General features: G+C 39.0%; 1 protein-coding gene and 1 long non-coding RNA gene across 10 annotated transcripts in view; one reads left to right on the top strand and one right to left on the bottom strand.

Annotated features, from left to right (window-relative positions):
* The first annotated feature begins 122 nt into the window (after positions 1-122).
* The window catches only part of CPEB3 (cytoplasmic polyadenylation element binding protein 3), a 99,431-nt gene continuing 84,616 nt past the window's right edge, over positions 123-14,937 (top strand). For 2 of the 8 annotated variants that reach the window (XM_064144677.1, XM_064144674.1), the window contains exons 1-2: positions 123-749; positions 8,325-9,241. In XM_064144677.1, coding sequence (XP_064000747.1) covers positions 722-749; positions 8,325-9,241 — 945 coding nt within the window. In that variant the 5' untranslated portion in view covers positions 123-721. The other 6 variants (XM_064144678.1, XM_064144675.1, XM_064144680.1 and 3 more) reach the window with 4 other exon arrangements.
* On the bottom strand, positions 4,109-7,986 carry LOC135176061 (uncharacterized). 2 transcript variants are annotated; one of them, XR_010302548.1, is made up of 3 exons: positions 7,798-7,986; positions 5,955-6,122; positions 4,109-5,743 (listed from the first exon to the last, which is right to left on the bottom strand). It is a non-coding gene; the product is annotated as an uncharacterized LOC135176061 (long non-coding RNA). The 2 variants fall into 2 exon arrangements; XR_010302549.1 differs by lacking the exon at positions 7,798-7,986 and adding an exon at positions 6,475-6,796.

Genomic DNA, 14,937 nt, shown 5'->3' with positions numbered 1-14,937 from the left:
CCGGGAGTTTAAAGGTCTGGCCAGGAACGCCCCTCCCCCCACCCTCTCCCTTCCTGCAGCACTGTTCTACTCCGTCCTGTGTTCTTCTCTGCTGCTGTCCTGTAGTCGCTGCCCTGCATCACGGGTGGGGTAGGTAGGGCAGCGCGGTGGCGACGGGGTAGCTGTGCTGGGGTACGGGGATCAGGTGGGATGAGCGTCAGTGCTCGGCCCAGCCCCGCTCCCTTCGTAGTGGCTGCTCCTCCTTCCGCTGCCCTCCGCTGCCGCCCAGGATACCCTGAGAAGCAGAAGGGTTCAGGGATTGAAAAGGTCATTCGTGCTACGGCGGCCCTCCTCCTCCCGCAGCTACCGTTGACCTCTACGGCGGGTGAGGGGAGCGGCGCAGCCCCGTTCTTGCTACCGGCCGTCCCTCTTCACCGGCGAGAGAAGGAAGAGGCTGGGTCGCTTTCTCTGCCCCCTCTCCGCCCCCATTCCGCTCCCTCAAGGGCGTGGGAATCCTGTTAGGGAAGGAGCACTCTCCTGCGCGCCCCTCGCCGTTCCCTTGCCTAACGAGCAGGTGCAGACAGCTCCTTGGCCAGTGGCTTCCCCTGGACCTGCCTTTGGGGTGGAGAGGCCTGAGGGAAGAGAGCACCTTGCCTGCTGCCTACCCCGGCTAGGTTGCCGAGGAGGTCTGTGGCTAGTACGGCTGAAAAGAAGTTAATCCATTTGTGTGGGCTTATTGGCAATGACAAGGACAAGCAACCGGCGCCCTTGTAAGTGGCCATTCGCGCTCACTAAAGGCCCGGTGGCCGCTAGCTTCCGCGGGCAGGCGGGGTGAGGTGTGGAGTGGCTGGTAGTAATGACACTCCGTTTGTACGCATGCTTCTTAATATGCAAATAGACTTCTAGAGTGCTTTCGGCAGCTCTTACATATTTTGACGTCTATAGAGAGCATTTTGGTCTGTGAAACTGGACATTTTGAATCTGGAAAGATTTTCTAGAACAGAGAGATGGATAGCACCTGGGGAGAGGTCATTTTTACCATGGGCATACATCTCCCACTCAGTTCAGGTGTCTGTATTTGCATGCATATAAACAATCTGCTTAATACCATGTCCCCCAAGCAAAGGAATAGATCTTACTTTTCAGATGCAGTTGTGCCATTGATTTTTGTGGATGTTTGTCAGTAAAGACCAACACTGAATTTTCATTTTTAGGTTATATATGGGCTTTAATTGTATTTTTTTCATTAATAGTTCTTGTAAAAGGTTTAATTACATGTAGTTAGTCTCTGATACCCTGTGTAAACTGCAACTTTGTTGTACTGCAGTAGCTGTACAAGGTAGTAATTTCCAGGGCCAACCCAACAATCGTACAGGTCCAAGTACCTGTATCTATTCTTGATTGAGACAAGTAGTGTTTGTGTGGTGGATATATGTGACTATATAGAATAGGTAGAACAGGAAGGAGATTTTAGTGACCATACTGGATTTTTTACTGTGCTGCCTTAGCTAAGAAAAAAATCAGTGTATTTTTTAGAGTCTTTGTTGAGAGAAAATAGTAAAAATATGTAAAATATGCAGACTTGGACTTCAGGTATTGCATAGAGTAGAAAGGGTGTTTATTTTCTAATTGCTACAAATATCATACACAGGAATGCTAATGTTATGGTGATGTAAAATGCTCTTTTCAAGAGGTATGCATAGAAGCATGTATCATGCTGACATCCTATCACAGAAAATTTGTTTTGTACTTGTTATTTGGATAGTAAATTTGAGTTTTGCTTGCAATGTTAAGAAACCCTGGTTGTACAGTGGCCTGAGTAAACCATATGGACATGATTTCCTGGAGGAGAGCCTGATACATACTGTCTCAATTACAGCTGTTTATGAAACACAGAAGCAACACTGGGTATCAGAGTTTCTGGTTTCTAATCTTGGTCTGGAATAAGGGCATTGTCTATTGGCCAGAGCACTGATCAGCTAGCCTAGCCAAATGCTTAGGTTTTATGTATTTATTCTCAAACATTACAAATTGAAAGAGAGAGGCTGGCTTTATTCCTAACTGATTGTGCAATTTCTTTAATTTGATTTGGAGTGGGAAGTATATACTTGCTGTCTGTCATTTAGCATAAAGTTCTGAGGGCATGATAAGTAATAATGGCTGTGAACAATATTTACCTGAAGAAACGTAACTAGAACCCAGCATCAATTGGCTGCTGCTTGAAGGTGAAGAACAGTCTGTGACAGAAGCAGCTGCTTTGCTTTACTGATGGCACAGGAAGGGGTCAGGAGACTGGACAAAACTTAAACAGCAGGTCAATGTAAGAATTATAAGAATGATTAGGTTTATAGAACGGTTTTGGTTGGAAAAGACCTTTAAGATCATAATATCCAGTCATTATCTAACTTTACTGCTAAACCATGTCCTTTAACACCACTTCTATACATTAATTATAAAAACATAATAGGATACAGAAAGACATGATAGGATAGTAGTTAATTGTTTTAAACTGAAAGAGAGCAGATTTGGACTGGTCATGGGGAAGAAAATTTCTATGAGGAGCATGGCAAAACACTGTAATACGTTGCTCAGAGTGGTGGTAGAAGCCCCATCCCTGGCAACATTCAAGGTCAGATGGGACAGGGTTCTTCAAGTACATCAGGATGCTCAATGTCCTTGAGCCTTGCAGAGGAGTTAACCTAGATGACCTTTAAAGGTCCTTTCCACCCTATTCAACAATTCTGTAATGGCAGACCTCACAATATACCATAAATATGTTAAAGAACCTGAAATCTAAAAACTGATTTGTGCTTTTTTTATTGTTCAGGAGTATTTGTCTGTTCTTTCCAGAATCAGAGTATGACACTAAAAAACACATATCCTAAAATACATATGTATATACACATAAAATGTATTTAGTTGTTACTAAATTTGGGGAAAAATATATTCCCTGACAGAGCAAGAGTTGTGGTTCCATTCTCATTTCTTCCCCTGAACAAGACTGGATATGCAGCTACTCTATTCACATGCTATATTCTCCTAACAGTCTCCTCCTTCGATTCAACTCTCTCTCATGCTCTTTTTTTCACTCAATTTTATTTCCCCTTTTTATTTTTTTTGCTTTCTTCTTTGCATTGGAAATTTCCACTCAGATTATCCTATTTTTTTTTAATTTTTAAAAACTATCATTTCCCATATCATACCCAAGTAGATCCTTCTTAGTTCTTTGTCTCCATGGTGTTCATTGCACTGTCTCACTTTGTCCTCTCTTACCTTCACCTGGTAATAGCTGACTTTGAACCCAAAGAGAACTCTCCCAAAAACAGGCTCCCTTTCACCAATGCAAAGTGAAGGAAAGTGATTGCCACTAATTGAAATCTGATTGAGTTCAGCCTCACTGATATTAACTGAAGATGGCAGTCATCTTGAATTAAATAAAACTGCACATTTGAAGGCAAGTACAGAACTTGATGAAAATGACCAAATCTGATAGAAGCCATAAATTTGGCTGTTCTTAAATAGTGAACTGTTTGATAACAAATTCAAGCTCAATAAAGATGACAAGCAATTACTGAAACAATAATATGAATCTATATGAAATGTTTATCTGTTTCAGCAAGGCCTGAATAGTGAAGGAGCAGTACCTTAATATAGTTCTCATGATTTGACAAGTTTAAGACACTCACTGTTTTCGACAAAGCTGAGTAGCTTGGCAATATGGAAGTATTCTATTTCAGCAAAACTGCATTTTAATTGCTATGATAGTAATATGTAAAATTAAATTACAAGATCAGATAGGCGTTTTTTACCTACTTGATTTCATCTTTAAAAAAGGCAAAGAGCCCTCATGTAAGCTAAAATGAAACAAATCTGAACAGAAGAATGTTTCTACAATAAAACAGTATTTTTTTCAGTAACATAAGACTTCATTTTAACCTTTAAGTTAGTTGGAATATTCACTTTCTGGCATGGTTTCATACTGATTGCATGCTTAGATTACTTCATAATGAATTTCGTAAAATAAAAATACATTCAATACAATGTTAATTGAGGTGGGCTTGCTTGGACCTTTCTTACATTTGTTTCTTTGGATCTGGCCTAGGTCAAGTAATTTAGACACCAACATGTGTTCTGATATAGCTGTTTTTATTATCTCACTTCCAGATACAAAAGAGTTGGCAGAAACAAAAAATGGTTTTCTTCTATTGACCAGTTGATTAAGAAAAAAATGTCTTTACATTCTGATTTTCTTTGATTCTGGAGTGCAATACCATTTGTGAGTACCATAATGAGCACTTCTTCTATCTTAATAATTGATCTACAAAGTGAAGCTGTCACCTGGGAAGAATTGACAGTAAGGGTGCAGTTGCTTCCAAGTGAATCCTCAAGTCATCTGAAAAGAAATAATCCAGAAGTAACCAGGTATATAAAGGAGGGTATAGAGTGCCTAGAGCCAGCCCTGTAATAGCTGAGATACTTGATCAAATGAGACATTTTCAACCGTTGTGACAGCAGTTTTCTTACCCTTAATGAGTAGCAGAACCATATTACAGTGAGTATTGAGAAACTCTCGATTACAGCATTGATTTAAGGGAGGCAAACCACACAATCCAACATAAACTGTAGACAGCACAGACATAAGTGTTTTAACAAACTATTTTCAACCACCCCAATTTACTTTTCTCAGATTTAATAATTTCTCTTTCAGCCATAAAACTATGCATATTTCATCCTTTGAAATATCAGTCTGCACTTTTACTAAACACTGATATATTCACCCTCCTGATTTAAGCTCTGTAATTTCCACACAAGTATTAGTATTTGATCCTGAATAACTAATATTATGAATAATTTACCAGAATAAATGTCCAGAATAATTAATGGATTAGGACAGGACACAACTGTCAGTAAACAAAATTCTGAAAACCTTACCCAGCCTACATCAATCATCAAAATCTTATGAGAGAATCTCCTGTGAGGCTGTGTTATTGATGTGCAGGTTGGCGATACATGGAGAGTGGGTGATGAAAGGGAGATGGTTGCAATGTAGAATCACAGTGTACAGAGTAGATGGAATGTTAACTGTAAAACTGACACTTTCCCTTTGTTTCTGAGTAGCTTATTTGGTAGATTTTTTTCAGGGTATTAACAAAACTCAGTAATTAAAAAATTGTAAACTGCTGAAATAGTACAACTTTTCACCAATGTGCTGAGCTTGATTTGTTTTACATTTTCACACTTGACCAACTTGTGTTCCAGAATATTTTTAGAAACTATGGCCGGTGATTATTTAATATTTTCTTCGTCTGAGCAACATGACACAATCTCCTTTGTGAAAGTTGTACACTTACAAATGATATGATCTGATAAGTAATTTCTTATACTAGAAGTATGGAAGGAGATCTGGAAATTGTAGAACTCCTTCCTCGTGTAGCAGTTGTTCTGAACAGGTAGCTATTTGTTGTGGGCTTATAAATTAAATTGTTAAAAGCCCTTATTTAGTTGCTCACTTTTCAGCTCAATCTGACAGATACTTATTTTCTCAGAGCTGGTGATACAGATTGCAGCAATTTTTCTAGAAAAGAGGGAGTGTGCATAGTTTGTTTTTCTTTTCAATCCTCTTCCTTTCGGGATAGACAGCAGTGAAACGCCATCTATAGATAAGACTTCCATCCCCATGATTCCTTAAGAGAGCATGTGTTGGAAGCTCACAGTTGCCAAAGTGCTCTTGCCAGAGTGGTTGACTATTTGTCACATAGCAAACCTGAAAGAAGAAAATAAGTATACTGTCATTTTGTTGATCTTTAAATACTGAAAATACAAAGGTAACTGTTCCTTATAAAATTCTGTGTTGACTGTGTGGGGCACTGCATGCAAATGGAGCTGGTATTGCAATGGGGATATCTATATCTATCTATCTATCTATATATTTTTTTTTTTCCTGTACTGGATTGCAAATTTGTACAAATACTTACACCAGCAAATAACCTAGAAGTACTGCACGTTAGTCCAATATTTAGACATCAGCTGGCCTGTCTTTCAAAGCAGTTTGTTATGCAGTGTTTTTCCATTCAGGCTGGCTTCATTCATTAAAGGTAGGTCTTGACCTTGACAAAAGAATTGAGTCGTGCAGTGATTTTTACCTTTAAGATGAAGCATATGAAAGCAAATGTGGATTATAGTTCTTAGGATAAAGTTCAAAGCCATTTAGCTAAGTCAAGGTACGTATTTGAAGCAACTACTGTGCTAGCCATTATAGATAACCTTGTGACTAACTGATTTAAATATACTTTATTGACGACAGAATTTTAACGTTTCAGTTTTTCCTCTCTAGATCTATTTTTATACTGATAGCTCAGAATCAGAGGAAGGATACATATAACCTCTTTTTCTCTCTGATGTGGAATCAGCAGTAATTTTATGTAGCCTTGGGAGTAATAGTGATTTTGATAGAAATTAAGCTGATGGGAAGCTACACAGGGCTCTATGGCTTACAGCAGTATTGCTTTAAACCGCCTCGCAAGGTTTTCTGCACTCTGTTCAGCACCAAATCTGCCTGTTACAGATGCAGTTATTTACTCCATTCTTAAGGAACTTGCTTTGACGTTGTCTTGCTGCATATTCTGTTCATGAGTTCTTGCTGTTTAGTTTACATATTGAACAGGTAAATAAAAGGAAGCCTGAATAGTATCTTAATAGACAGCAGAAACCTGTCTTGACATTCATTTTGACTAAAAAGGGAGTGTGTTGTTTTAAGGAGATTCAAAAGAAAGGCAAAAAAACAAAACAAAAAGTTAAGGACACACATGGTCTATTTGAAAACTGCTCATGTCAGAAAGGTCACCGATTTCACTCTTTGTCACCTTTCTTAAGCAGTTAATTGATTTGGTTTAACTTTGTTACATTACAACAACAATCCTAAAAAAAAAATTGCAATCTTAAGAATTTGCATGTCATGTAATTAACTCAATAGAAACACAATTCAGCAGTGACCATCTTTTACCTAGTCACTTATAGTGATTTTTCACTGATATCTTCAAGAGTTAGAAAGAGCTCTTCAATTAGCTAAAAGTCTGCAAAACGTGGATGTTCCTATTCTAGTTTTATACAATTGCTGTTCATTGATGTCTGTATGTGCATTAGTATTATTGTGTTTTTAAATCATAATAAAATTATATGTTCTGTTCTATTTTCTATTAAGTGCCTTTTCTAGCAGATATGACTCAGACATTCTACATGCATTTACTTTTTAAAGTCTGAAGTTGTGTGTTGATTTTAGCAAATAATTTGCATCACTAGACTTTGTGCATAAGAAGATGGCTTTTAGAATGTAGCCTGTTTCTATTTTAAGAGTTTCGCTGTAGCCCGTTTTTCTTCGTTGTGAAAGCATCAGAAACATAGCCTAATAATACCTCCCAGATCTGCTCGTTTTGACTTTTTCAGATCAACAAATTACTGATTTCACATAAAAATATAGCGAGTAGAAACACCTTTAAGTAAATTACTGCTTTGATCTAAAACATTGTTTTACGTAAAGATCGTAAGGTCGCTGAAGCCAAATATAACGCCCATCGGTGACTTTGTACATGAAGTGTCTGCATATCCAATCCACACACTCCCATTACCCCTCCCCCGCCTTCTCCCAGCACTGCCGCTCCTGCTGCCCAAGCCGGCCGCGAGTTGTGCGGCAGAAAAAGGCCGGGAAGCGGCTGTGCAGCTGAAGACCCGCTCTCCTGGCCGAGCGAGATTCCGCTCTGCTTTCTCTCCGATGCGTTTAAATCACTGAAAGCTTGTTTGTTAATTAAGGAAAATCGGTACCCGGCTCCTTTAAAGGTCCCTTAATAGAAAAAGGGGTGGAGAAGAGTGAAGACTGGTCTCTTTTTAACCTTGCTGAAGGACGCAGCAGTATTTATTGACGTATGCAAATAACCAGGGGGAGGAGGTGGAGGAGGAGGAGGGTGCTTGGAAAAACAGGAACCAGAATCAGTTTCTCATTGCAGGGTGAGAGCTCTGAGTTCCGGTGTAAGAGAAAAGAGACGTGGCGAAATTGCTGTATATCTCTACCCTATAAGCACATCTCTCATTTAGACTGAAGGGAAACAAGGCATCAAAAAGGGTGAAGCATCTTAAAAAATATTTTAGAGTCAATCTAGCACGATCAAAGGTTGCATATTCCTAAAGGGGGGAGGGGGAAGATTACGCGTTTGCCTTGCAATTTGCTGTAGCGTAGCACTAGGAATAGGAGGAGATTTTTGGCCAGCAAATGATTAAAACAGCCTGGTTTGTGGTACGAATGACAATGTTAATAATCTGTCTTTGTGGTTTTTTTCCCCCTACTGTTTCAGCTGCGCAAACCATGCAGGATGATTTACTGATGGACAAAAGCAAAGCCCAGCCCCAGCAGCAACGGCAGCAACAGCAGCAGCAAGATCCAAACTCAGCAGAAGCCCCCTCTACACCCATCTCGTCGGAGACACCCAAACCAGAAGACAGCAGTTCAGTGACTAGTATCGGCACATCGGCTCCTTCCCAAAATAGCAAAGAGAAGATGCAGATGGAGTCTCCCATTTTGCCTGGTTTGAGCTTTCACCAGCCTCAACAAGAACCTGCAGCCGGCACCTCCTTGTCTCCCTCCTTCGGCAGCACCTGGTCTACAGGGACCACAAACACGGTGGATGATAGCTTTTTCCAAGGGATTACTCCAGTCAATGGGACAATGCTTTTCCAGAATTTTCCACATCATGTCAATCCTGTATTTGGTGGCACTTTCTCCCCTCAGATTGGCCTAGCTCAGACTCAACACCACCAACATCAGCAGCAGCAGCAGCAACAAGCTCAGCAGCAACAGCAGCAGCAGCGGAGGTCACCTGTAAGCCCTAATCAGGCACCTTTTGCCCAGAGAAATGCTGCTTACAGCCATCAGCCCATCATGACCAGCAAGCCGTCTTCCTCCTCTGCCTCTTCTTCTTCCTCCTCCAGCTGGAATAACCATCAGAATGCAGCTTGGAGTACACCTTCCAACCCTTGGGGTGGGCTGCAGGCTGGTAGGGACCCTCGAAGGGCAGTTGGAGTAGGGGTCGGTGTGGGAGTGGGGGTTGGTGTACCCTCCCCCCTCAATCCCATTTCACCCCTTAAAAAACCATTCTCCAGCAATGTCATTGCCCCTCCGAAGTTCCCGCGGGCTGCACCCTTAACCCCCAAATCCTGGATGGAAGACAACGCGTTCAGGACAGACAATGGCAACAATCTGTTGCCTTTTCAGGTAAATGACTACATGCACCTTCTACGTGGTGACAGCTACCACAAAGCTGTGTTTTTTGCAGGGGTGTATTTCGTGTTGCTGTTCTATCCCAGGGGCATCTGTGTAACTCGTATTCACATTCAGTCTTATATGAAGGAAACGGGGTTTGGTTCTAGAGAGTTGCATACACAAAGATTCTCAGTTTTGGTTTAAGGTTGATAGTTTTGTTTTTTCTTGTAACTTAAATGTGACAGGACTTTTCGGTGGTTTTTTTTGTTGGTTTATTTTGGCATCTGAAAGGTAGTTCCTTCATGAAGAGCAGGTTTGACAGACGTATATTCTTTTAGTGCTGCGTGTGGTTGGTTGGGTTTTTTTTTGGTATTCTTCCATATGTGAAAAATAAGATGTTGAAATTGCTGGCTTCAGTTTTCTAACTGGCCTGTTGATTTTTACCAAAGATGTTTCGTGACCCGAGATACAGTTAATGATTTTATCACTATTGAAATAACTGTCGTTATGTCGTGGTGGGATTTAACAGGGAGCTTATTCACATAAGGTATACATATGAAAAGATGTATGTGTCTGATATGTGCACCCTGCTGTTACAGTCACAGTGGATGTTTTGAATACATGTAGAAGCAGTGTGGGTGTGTATGGAAAGAGTGTCATATTTGTTCTTTCCAGTAAGGAAATGCCTAATACAATTGACGTGATTTAGAAATGGTAGGGAGGTATTGTATAAAATAAATCATTTTATGCTGTTCAAAATATTTGCAGAGAAAAGAGACAATAGGACACGACCTTCAGAGCCATATTGCAATGGAGTCTATTTACTAGCTACATAGCTCTGAAATATTTAAAGCTGCAGTGCCCTTTACTTTTTTTAAATCTTTTTTTTAATCTCTGATGACAAAGCAGATCAATTGCAGCTGAAACTGGGCCACAATGAAGATCTGCAATTTTAATGCATAATGAAACCTGTCATGGTGTGAAATCCATTTTAAGTTGGAAAAAAAACAGAGCATGCACTTGCAGTTAGATCTCTACAAGGTGAAGTGAATCTCTAATTTCTTCTAGGTTAGCTTTTTTAATCTCAGACAAATTGAATTTTTCTGTTTTGAAATAGAGTGAAATAATTCATACATGCTTTCTCTTTGGTAATATTTTTTTCAACACAGTAGGAACTCTCAAACACTTGGGACTTAGCAGTGTTGTAAGAATAGCATCTAGGTATACACTTAATATCAGAAACAAACATAAAAAAAGAAAAAATGAAAGTAAAATAGATGCATTCCTATGCACTTTGCAGTCCCATTCAAAGAAAACACCATATAGTCAGCCCTGAAATGTCATTTTGCTGCTTCATTCTCTTTAAAGGGAGAGTTGCTAATTTGTTATTGGCTACCCTAAATGAAGGCGGAGTGGCTTCTAGGGAGCTGCTGGTCCGTGTCTGTGGAGCACTGAAGTCTGGGGAAAGATTATATTTCAGACACAATATGCTTGGTGAAACGACTATGTTGCACAAAGCACAGCAACACAAAAGCTAATTAATATAGCTCCCAGTAATTTTTTAAGAGAGGGAAATGTGTTTCAATTTACAATTATTCTTTTATGTAACTCATTTATATGTAAGGCATTACAAATCCTGAAATTTTTGAATTAGGAGAGAAACCAACAGTAAATGGTCTTGTTTCTGTGGTTTGGTTGGTGAGATACATCTTTAATGAATGCACAACTTTATTATTGTGACTGTAAATTGTCACAAATTAACAGATACTTAGTCCTCTCTAGGAGAGGGGAAAAAAAGAGTAGATAAATGTTTTTTTAAAAAAAAGGAAGAAATTTTTTAAATTAAGGTTTTGGAAAGCTAAGCTATTAGTCAGTATGTAAATGTAGAAACTTGTCTGTGAGTTTGACATGGTGTCTTCCTGCTCAAATGAAAGCAAATACTTCTAGCCATAGCTCAAATAACCATCTCATTTCTGAGACTCAGGCAGCTTGTGGGGCTTTTTCCTGTTAGGTTCTTTTTAATACAGGCTGCAGAGTTTTGCTTGCATAATTGTGGTCTAGGTTAGTGTTGATTGCTCCTGTACTTAATGACTTGCCCAAAATATCGTGAAATCATGCTATTGGTTACTTTTTTTCTTCTCTGTCTCTCCCCTCGCCCTTGTTTTTTCCCTCTAAGAGACTGGGTAATATGTTGACACAGTAAATTCTGCTTGCCAGCGCTATCAACTAATTCTGGCAGATTTGTCCGTGTACATCTGCCACCCTTCTTGAGTGAGCCTTTCTGATCTGCTTCAGAAATACCTTTCCGTAAGCTTGCTAGGAATACTTTAGTGCATGATGATAACTTGCTCTTTTCTCATATGATGAAATTGTGAAACTTTATAAAATTTGTGGCTTAGGTTTACTTAATTCCTTAATAAGATAAAAAACTCTAGGTGTTCTAAGGAAAAAGAAAAATATTGGTGTGTTAACCACTTGAATTGACATAAGTGATACCTATTTTTTCAATTTGGGTCTTTGCAGTGATCAACAGTTACAAGCAGAAGACTAACAGATTTGTGTTCTGAGTCTAATATTTGAGTGCTGATAATAGCCACTGATATATCCATTTATAGAAAAAAATGTTGAATTTGAAAGTGTTTTTCTTAAACACATATATCTAAAGCAATATGCTAGATGAATAATACATTAGTGAACCTTGCATGTCAAAATCAATTGGTAGGAACTCTGTTGTGATTGGTGTTGAAAGGCAGCTAAAAATGCTGTGAAGGGCATTGCTTTCATATACTTACTGAGGAAAATTGATTGCACTCTGTGTGTATGTATATATATTTGTGTGTATATATATATATATATATGTAAAATGTGGTGAAAAAAAGACACAAAACCAACAGTTGAAAGGGAAAAGACGCAATCAGTCGTAACGTTGGAGGTTTGATAACAGAAGTTGACGTGGAACAAGGCCAGTTAAGAAATATAGAAATGGGGCCAGTTTGTTCTTCTGCAGCTTTTGAGTTAAGAGTGAAGGTTGTCATGCAACAAACTCTGGTGTTCTGCTGCTGTGTTAGGTGATCTGTGTTTCTGGCATTTGAAGCTGGCGTTAAGTGATTGTCCCTGGGACCTGGGCAACAGTTCAGTTCCTTTTTACAGCTGAGTGATGGGGCTTGAAGAGAGATTATTGACATCTTGTGCTTCTGAGCTACTCCCAGAATTTTCTTCTCCTTCACTTGTCTCAGGTAAATAGTGTATTTCCTTCCTTTGGCTTTTGGCCATATGAAGATACTAGGACACAGCTTGTGAGGTTAGGAGGATTGATAGTGCCTGAAATAGACCCTTGGAAGCATGGATAAGAAATTCTTATGGTGGAGAAGATAGAGAAGGAATTAAATGTTTGGCGACCAGTACGTTATTAAAGAAGTCTACCCTGTGGATTTTTACTAATAACAACACAACAATAACAATTTCCCAGGAACTGTTCCAGGTTTTGCTGCTTTCTGATTGATATTCTTTGGAAACAGTAAAAAAAAAAAAATCTACAGTTGCAAGTTTTACATTTAAAATATATAGCAGTTCGGTGCTCTGAAGATTCTGATGTAGATGGAGTAATTCTTGGCAGCTTTGCTTCTCTAGCAGAAATAATACTGTGATATTTATTGTGGAGAAAGGTGTGTATAGCATGTAGCCTTTTGCAGGGAGACAGAGGGTTTTGTGGGAGGTATTTTGGTGCTAAGTGTTTTACCTCCTTGATTTCAACAGTAATTAGTCTGTCCCAGATAAGATTATAAGCTAAGTCTAGAAATTACATATTTCTCTAATATTTGAAGTGCAAATCCAAATATGCAGTGAGCTTGTGTATAATTATATGTGTGTAAATATGTTTGTATGAGTGTGTACTAAGACATTTGGTTATAGATACTCTAAGCAGTAATACATGAGCAAGCATAAGTACTTTGTGTTGTACCAAGCACACTGTAGTTAAGTGGAATGAAAGACAAGAGAACGGCCACTTTACAATGTTTGTGATACTAGTCTGGTGCTTTTATTTGCTTCCTTCAAACATTTAAAGTTCTTCAGGCCTTTGATATTAACCCATACTTAGCTTCCCCATTGTCAATACAGACTGACATTCAAATGATGTGTATACACATATATGTGCACACACATGCTTATGCAGTAAATTAACGTGGAGTAAATTCTGAAGCCCTATGGAAAAGAATATGAAATATGCCATTAACATCAATTTTATCATGTTTGTTCCAGCTTCTTCACAGGCAATGAATTTGCTGTAGCTTATTTGTCATAGTTCTGTTTCTTAACACTGCAGTAACCTGACATGTATTAGAACACATAGTTTCATATTTATGAGCAAAGGAGCTTTACTTGCTAACGCACTCCAGTGACTGTCACTTTAAAGTCTTTTTAAATCTAGATTTACTTTTTTTCAACCAGAAGTAGTTGTATGCAGTAAGTCTATTTGAAGATTAACTTTTACAACACAATATTTATTGAGTCTAAATTTGACATTTTGGGCTCTGGCTTCTTGACAGTTTAGTAGATAACCATACCTAATAGCGTTATGGGTATCTTGAACACTTTCTTAACAAGTAGTCTAATCTTAGGATTTTAGTTAGACAGTTACAAGTTAAGTACTAACAGCCTGCATCTGTATTAACAACAAAAAAAAAAGGCCTGATTGTCGTGGAAGTAACAGTCCTCTTTTTTTCCTTCCCTTCTTATTTCTGATGTGCTTCTGTTGTTACTATTAAGTACCACAGTAAGTAGCCTGATCCTGAATATTAAAATGTCACAATATCTTAGCACTCTTGCAGTGTATCACAGTATCATCAGGGTTGGAAGAGACCTCACAGATTATGTTCTAACCTTAGTACTTGTGAAATAATTTACAATTTTATTGAGTTCCAAGTGCCTGCATTTTCAAATTAATTGGAATATTCTTATTTAAAGTATGATGGTTTGAGATCCACATAGAATCCGCATAGAATCAACCAGGTTGGAAAAGACCTCCAAGATCATCCAGTCCAACCCATCCCCAGCCCTAGCCAATCAACTAGACCATGGCACTAAGTGCCTCATCCAGTCTTTTCTTGAAGACCCCCAGGGACGGTGCCTCCACCACCTCCCTGGGCAGCCCATTCCAATGGGAAATCACTCTCTCTGTGAAGAACTTCTTCCTAATATCCAGCCTATACCTACCCTGGCTTAGGATCTAAGTACTTGTTGATTTGAAGTATACCACTGAATCGTAGATAAGCCCTTGAAGTTAGTGAAAGTAAAGCAAAGGTGTGAGTGGAGTGTGGATAATTGGAGCAAGTCCATGTATAGGTGGGACTTCCTTAAGAATATTAGTTATTACTATATAACAGTAAATCAATATATAATAAATCAATCAATAGTAATTTCAGTAATGAATTAATAAAGGAATTATTTGTATTTCCTTAGGCAGGCAAGGTAGGCAGGAAGGTGAAAGGAATGGCAGTGTATTAGTGTGCTTTGCTGCTTACCAAATTGTGGCAAAAACTCCCACAGGAAAGAAAAGCCTTTTCAAACTTCACTGGGTTTCCCAGAACAAGCGTGCTGCTTTGATTTTGCCTGGGCTTTTATCATAGTAATGTGTAGTATGTTAAGGAAAGTGGCTCAAGACCACTTGGCAGTTCGTAGACTCTACATTTCCTGCCTTTCCTTTTTTT

The sequence above is a fragment of the Pogoniulus pusillus genome, chromosome 6, assembly GCF_015220805.1.
Source record: "Pogoniulus pusillus isolate bPogPus1 chromosome 6, bPogPus1.pri, whole genome shotgun sequence".
NCBI classification, from domain to species: Eukaryota; Metazoa; Chordata; class Aves; order Piciformes; family Lybiidae; genus Pogoniulus; species Pogoniulus pusillus.
Note: the sequence above shows the minus strand (reverse complement) of the source record. Positions and strands in the feature narration are given on the sequence as shown.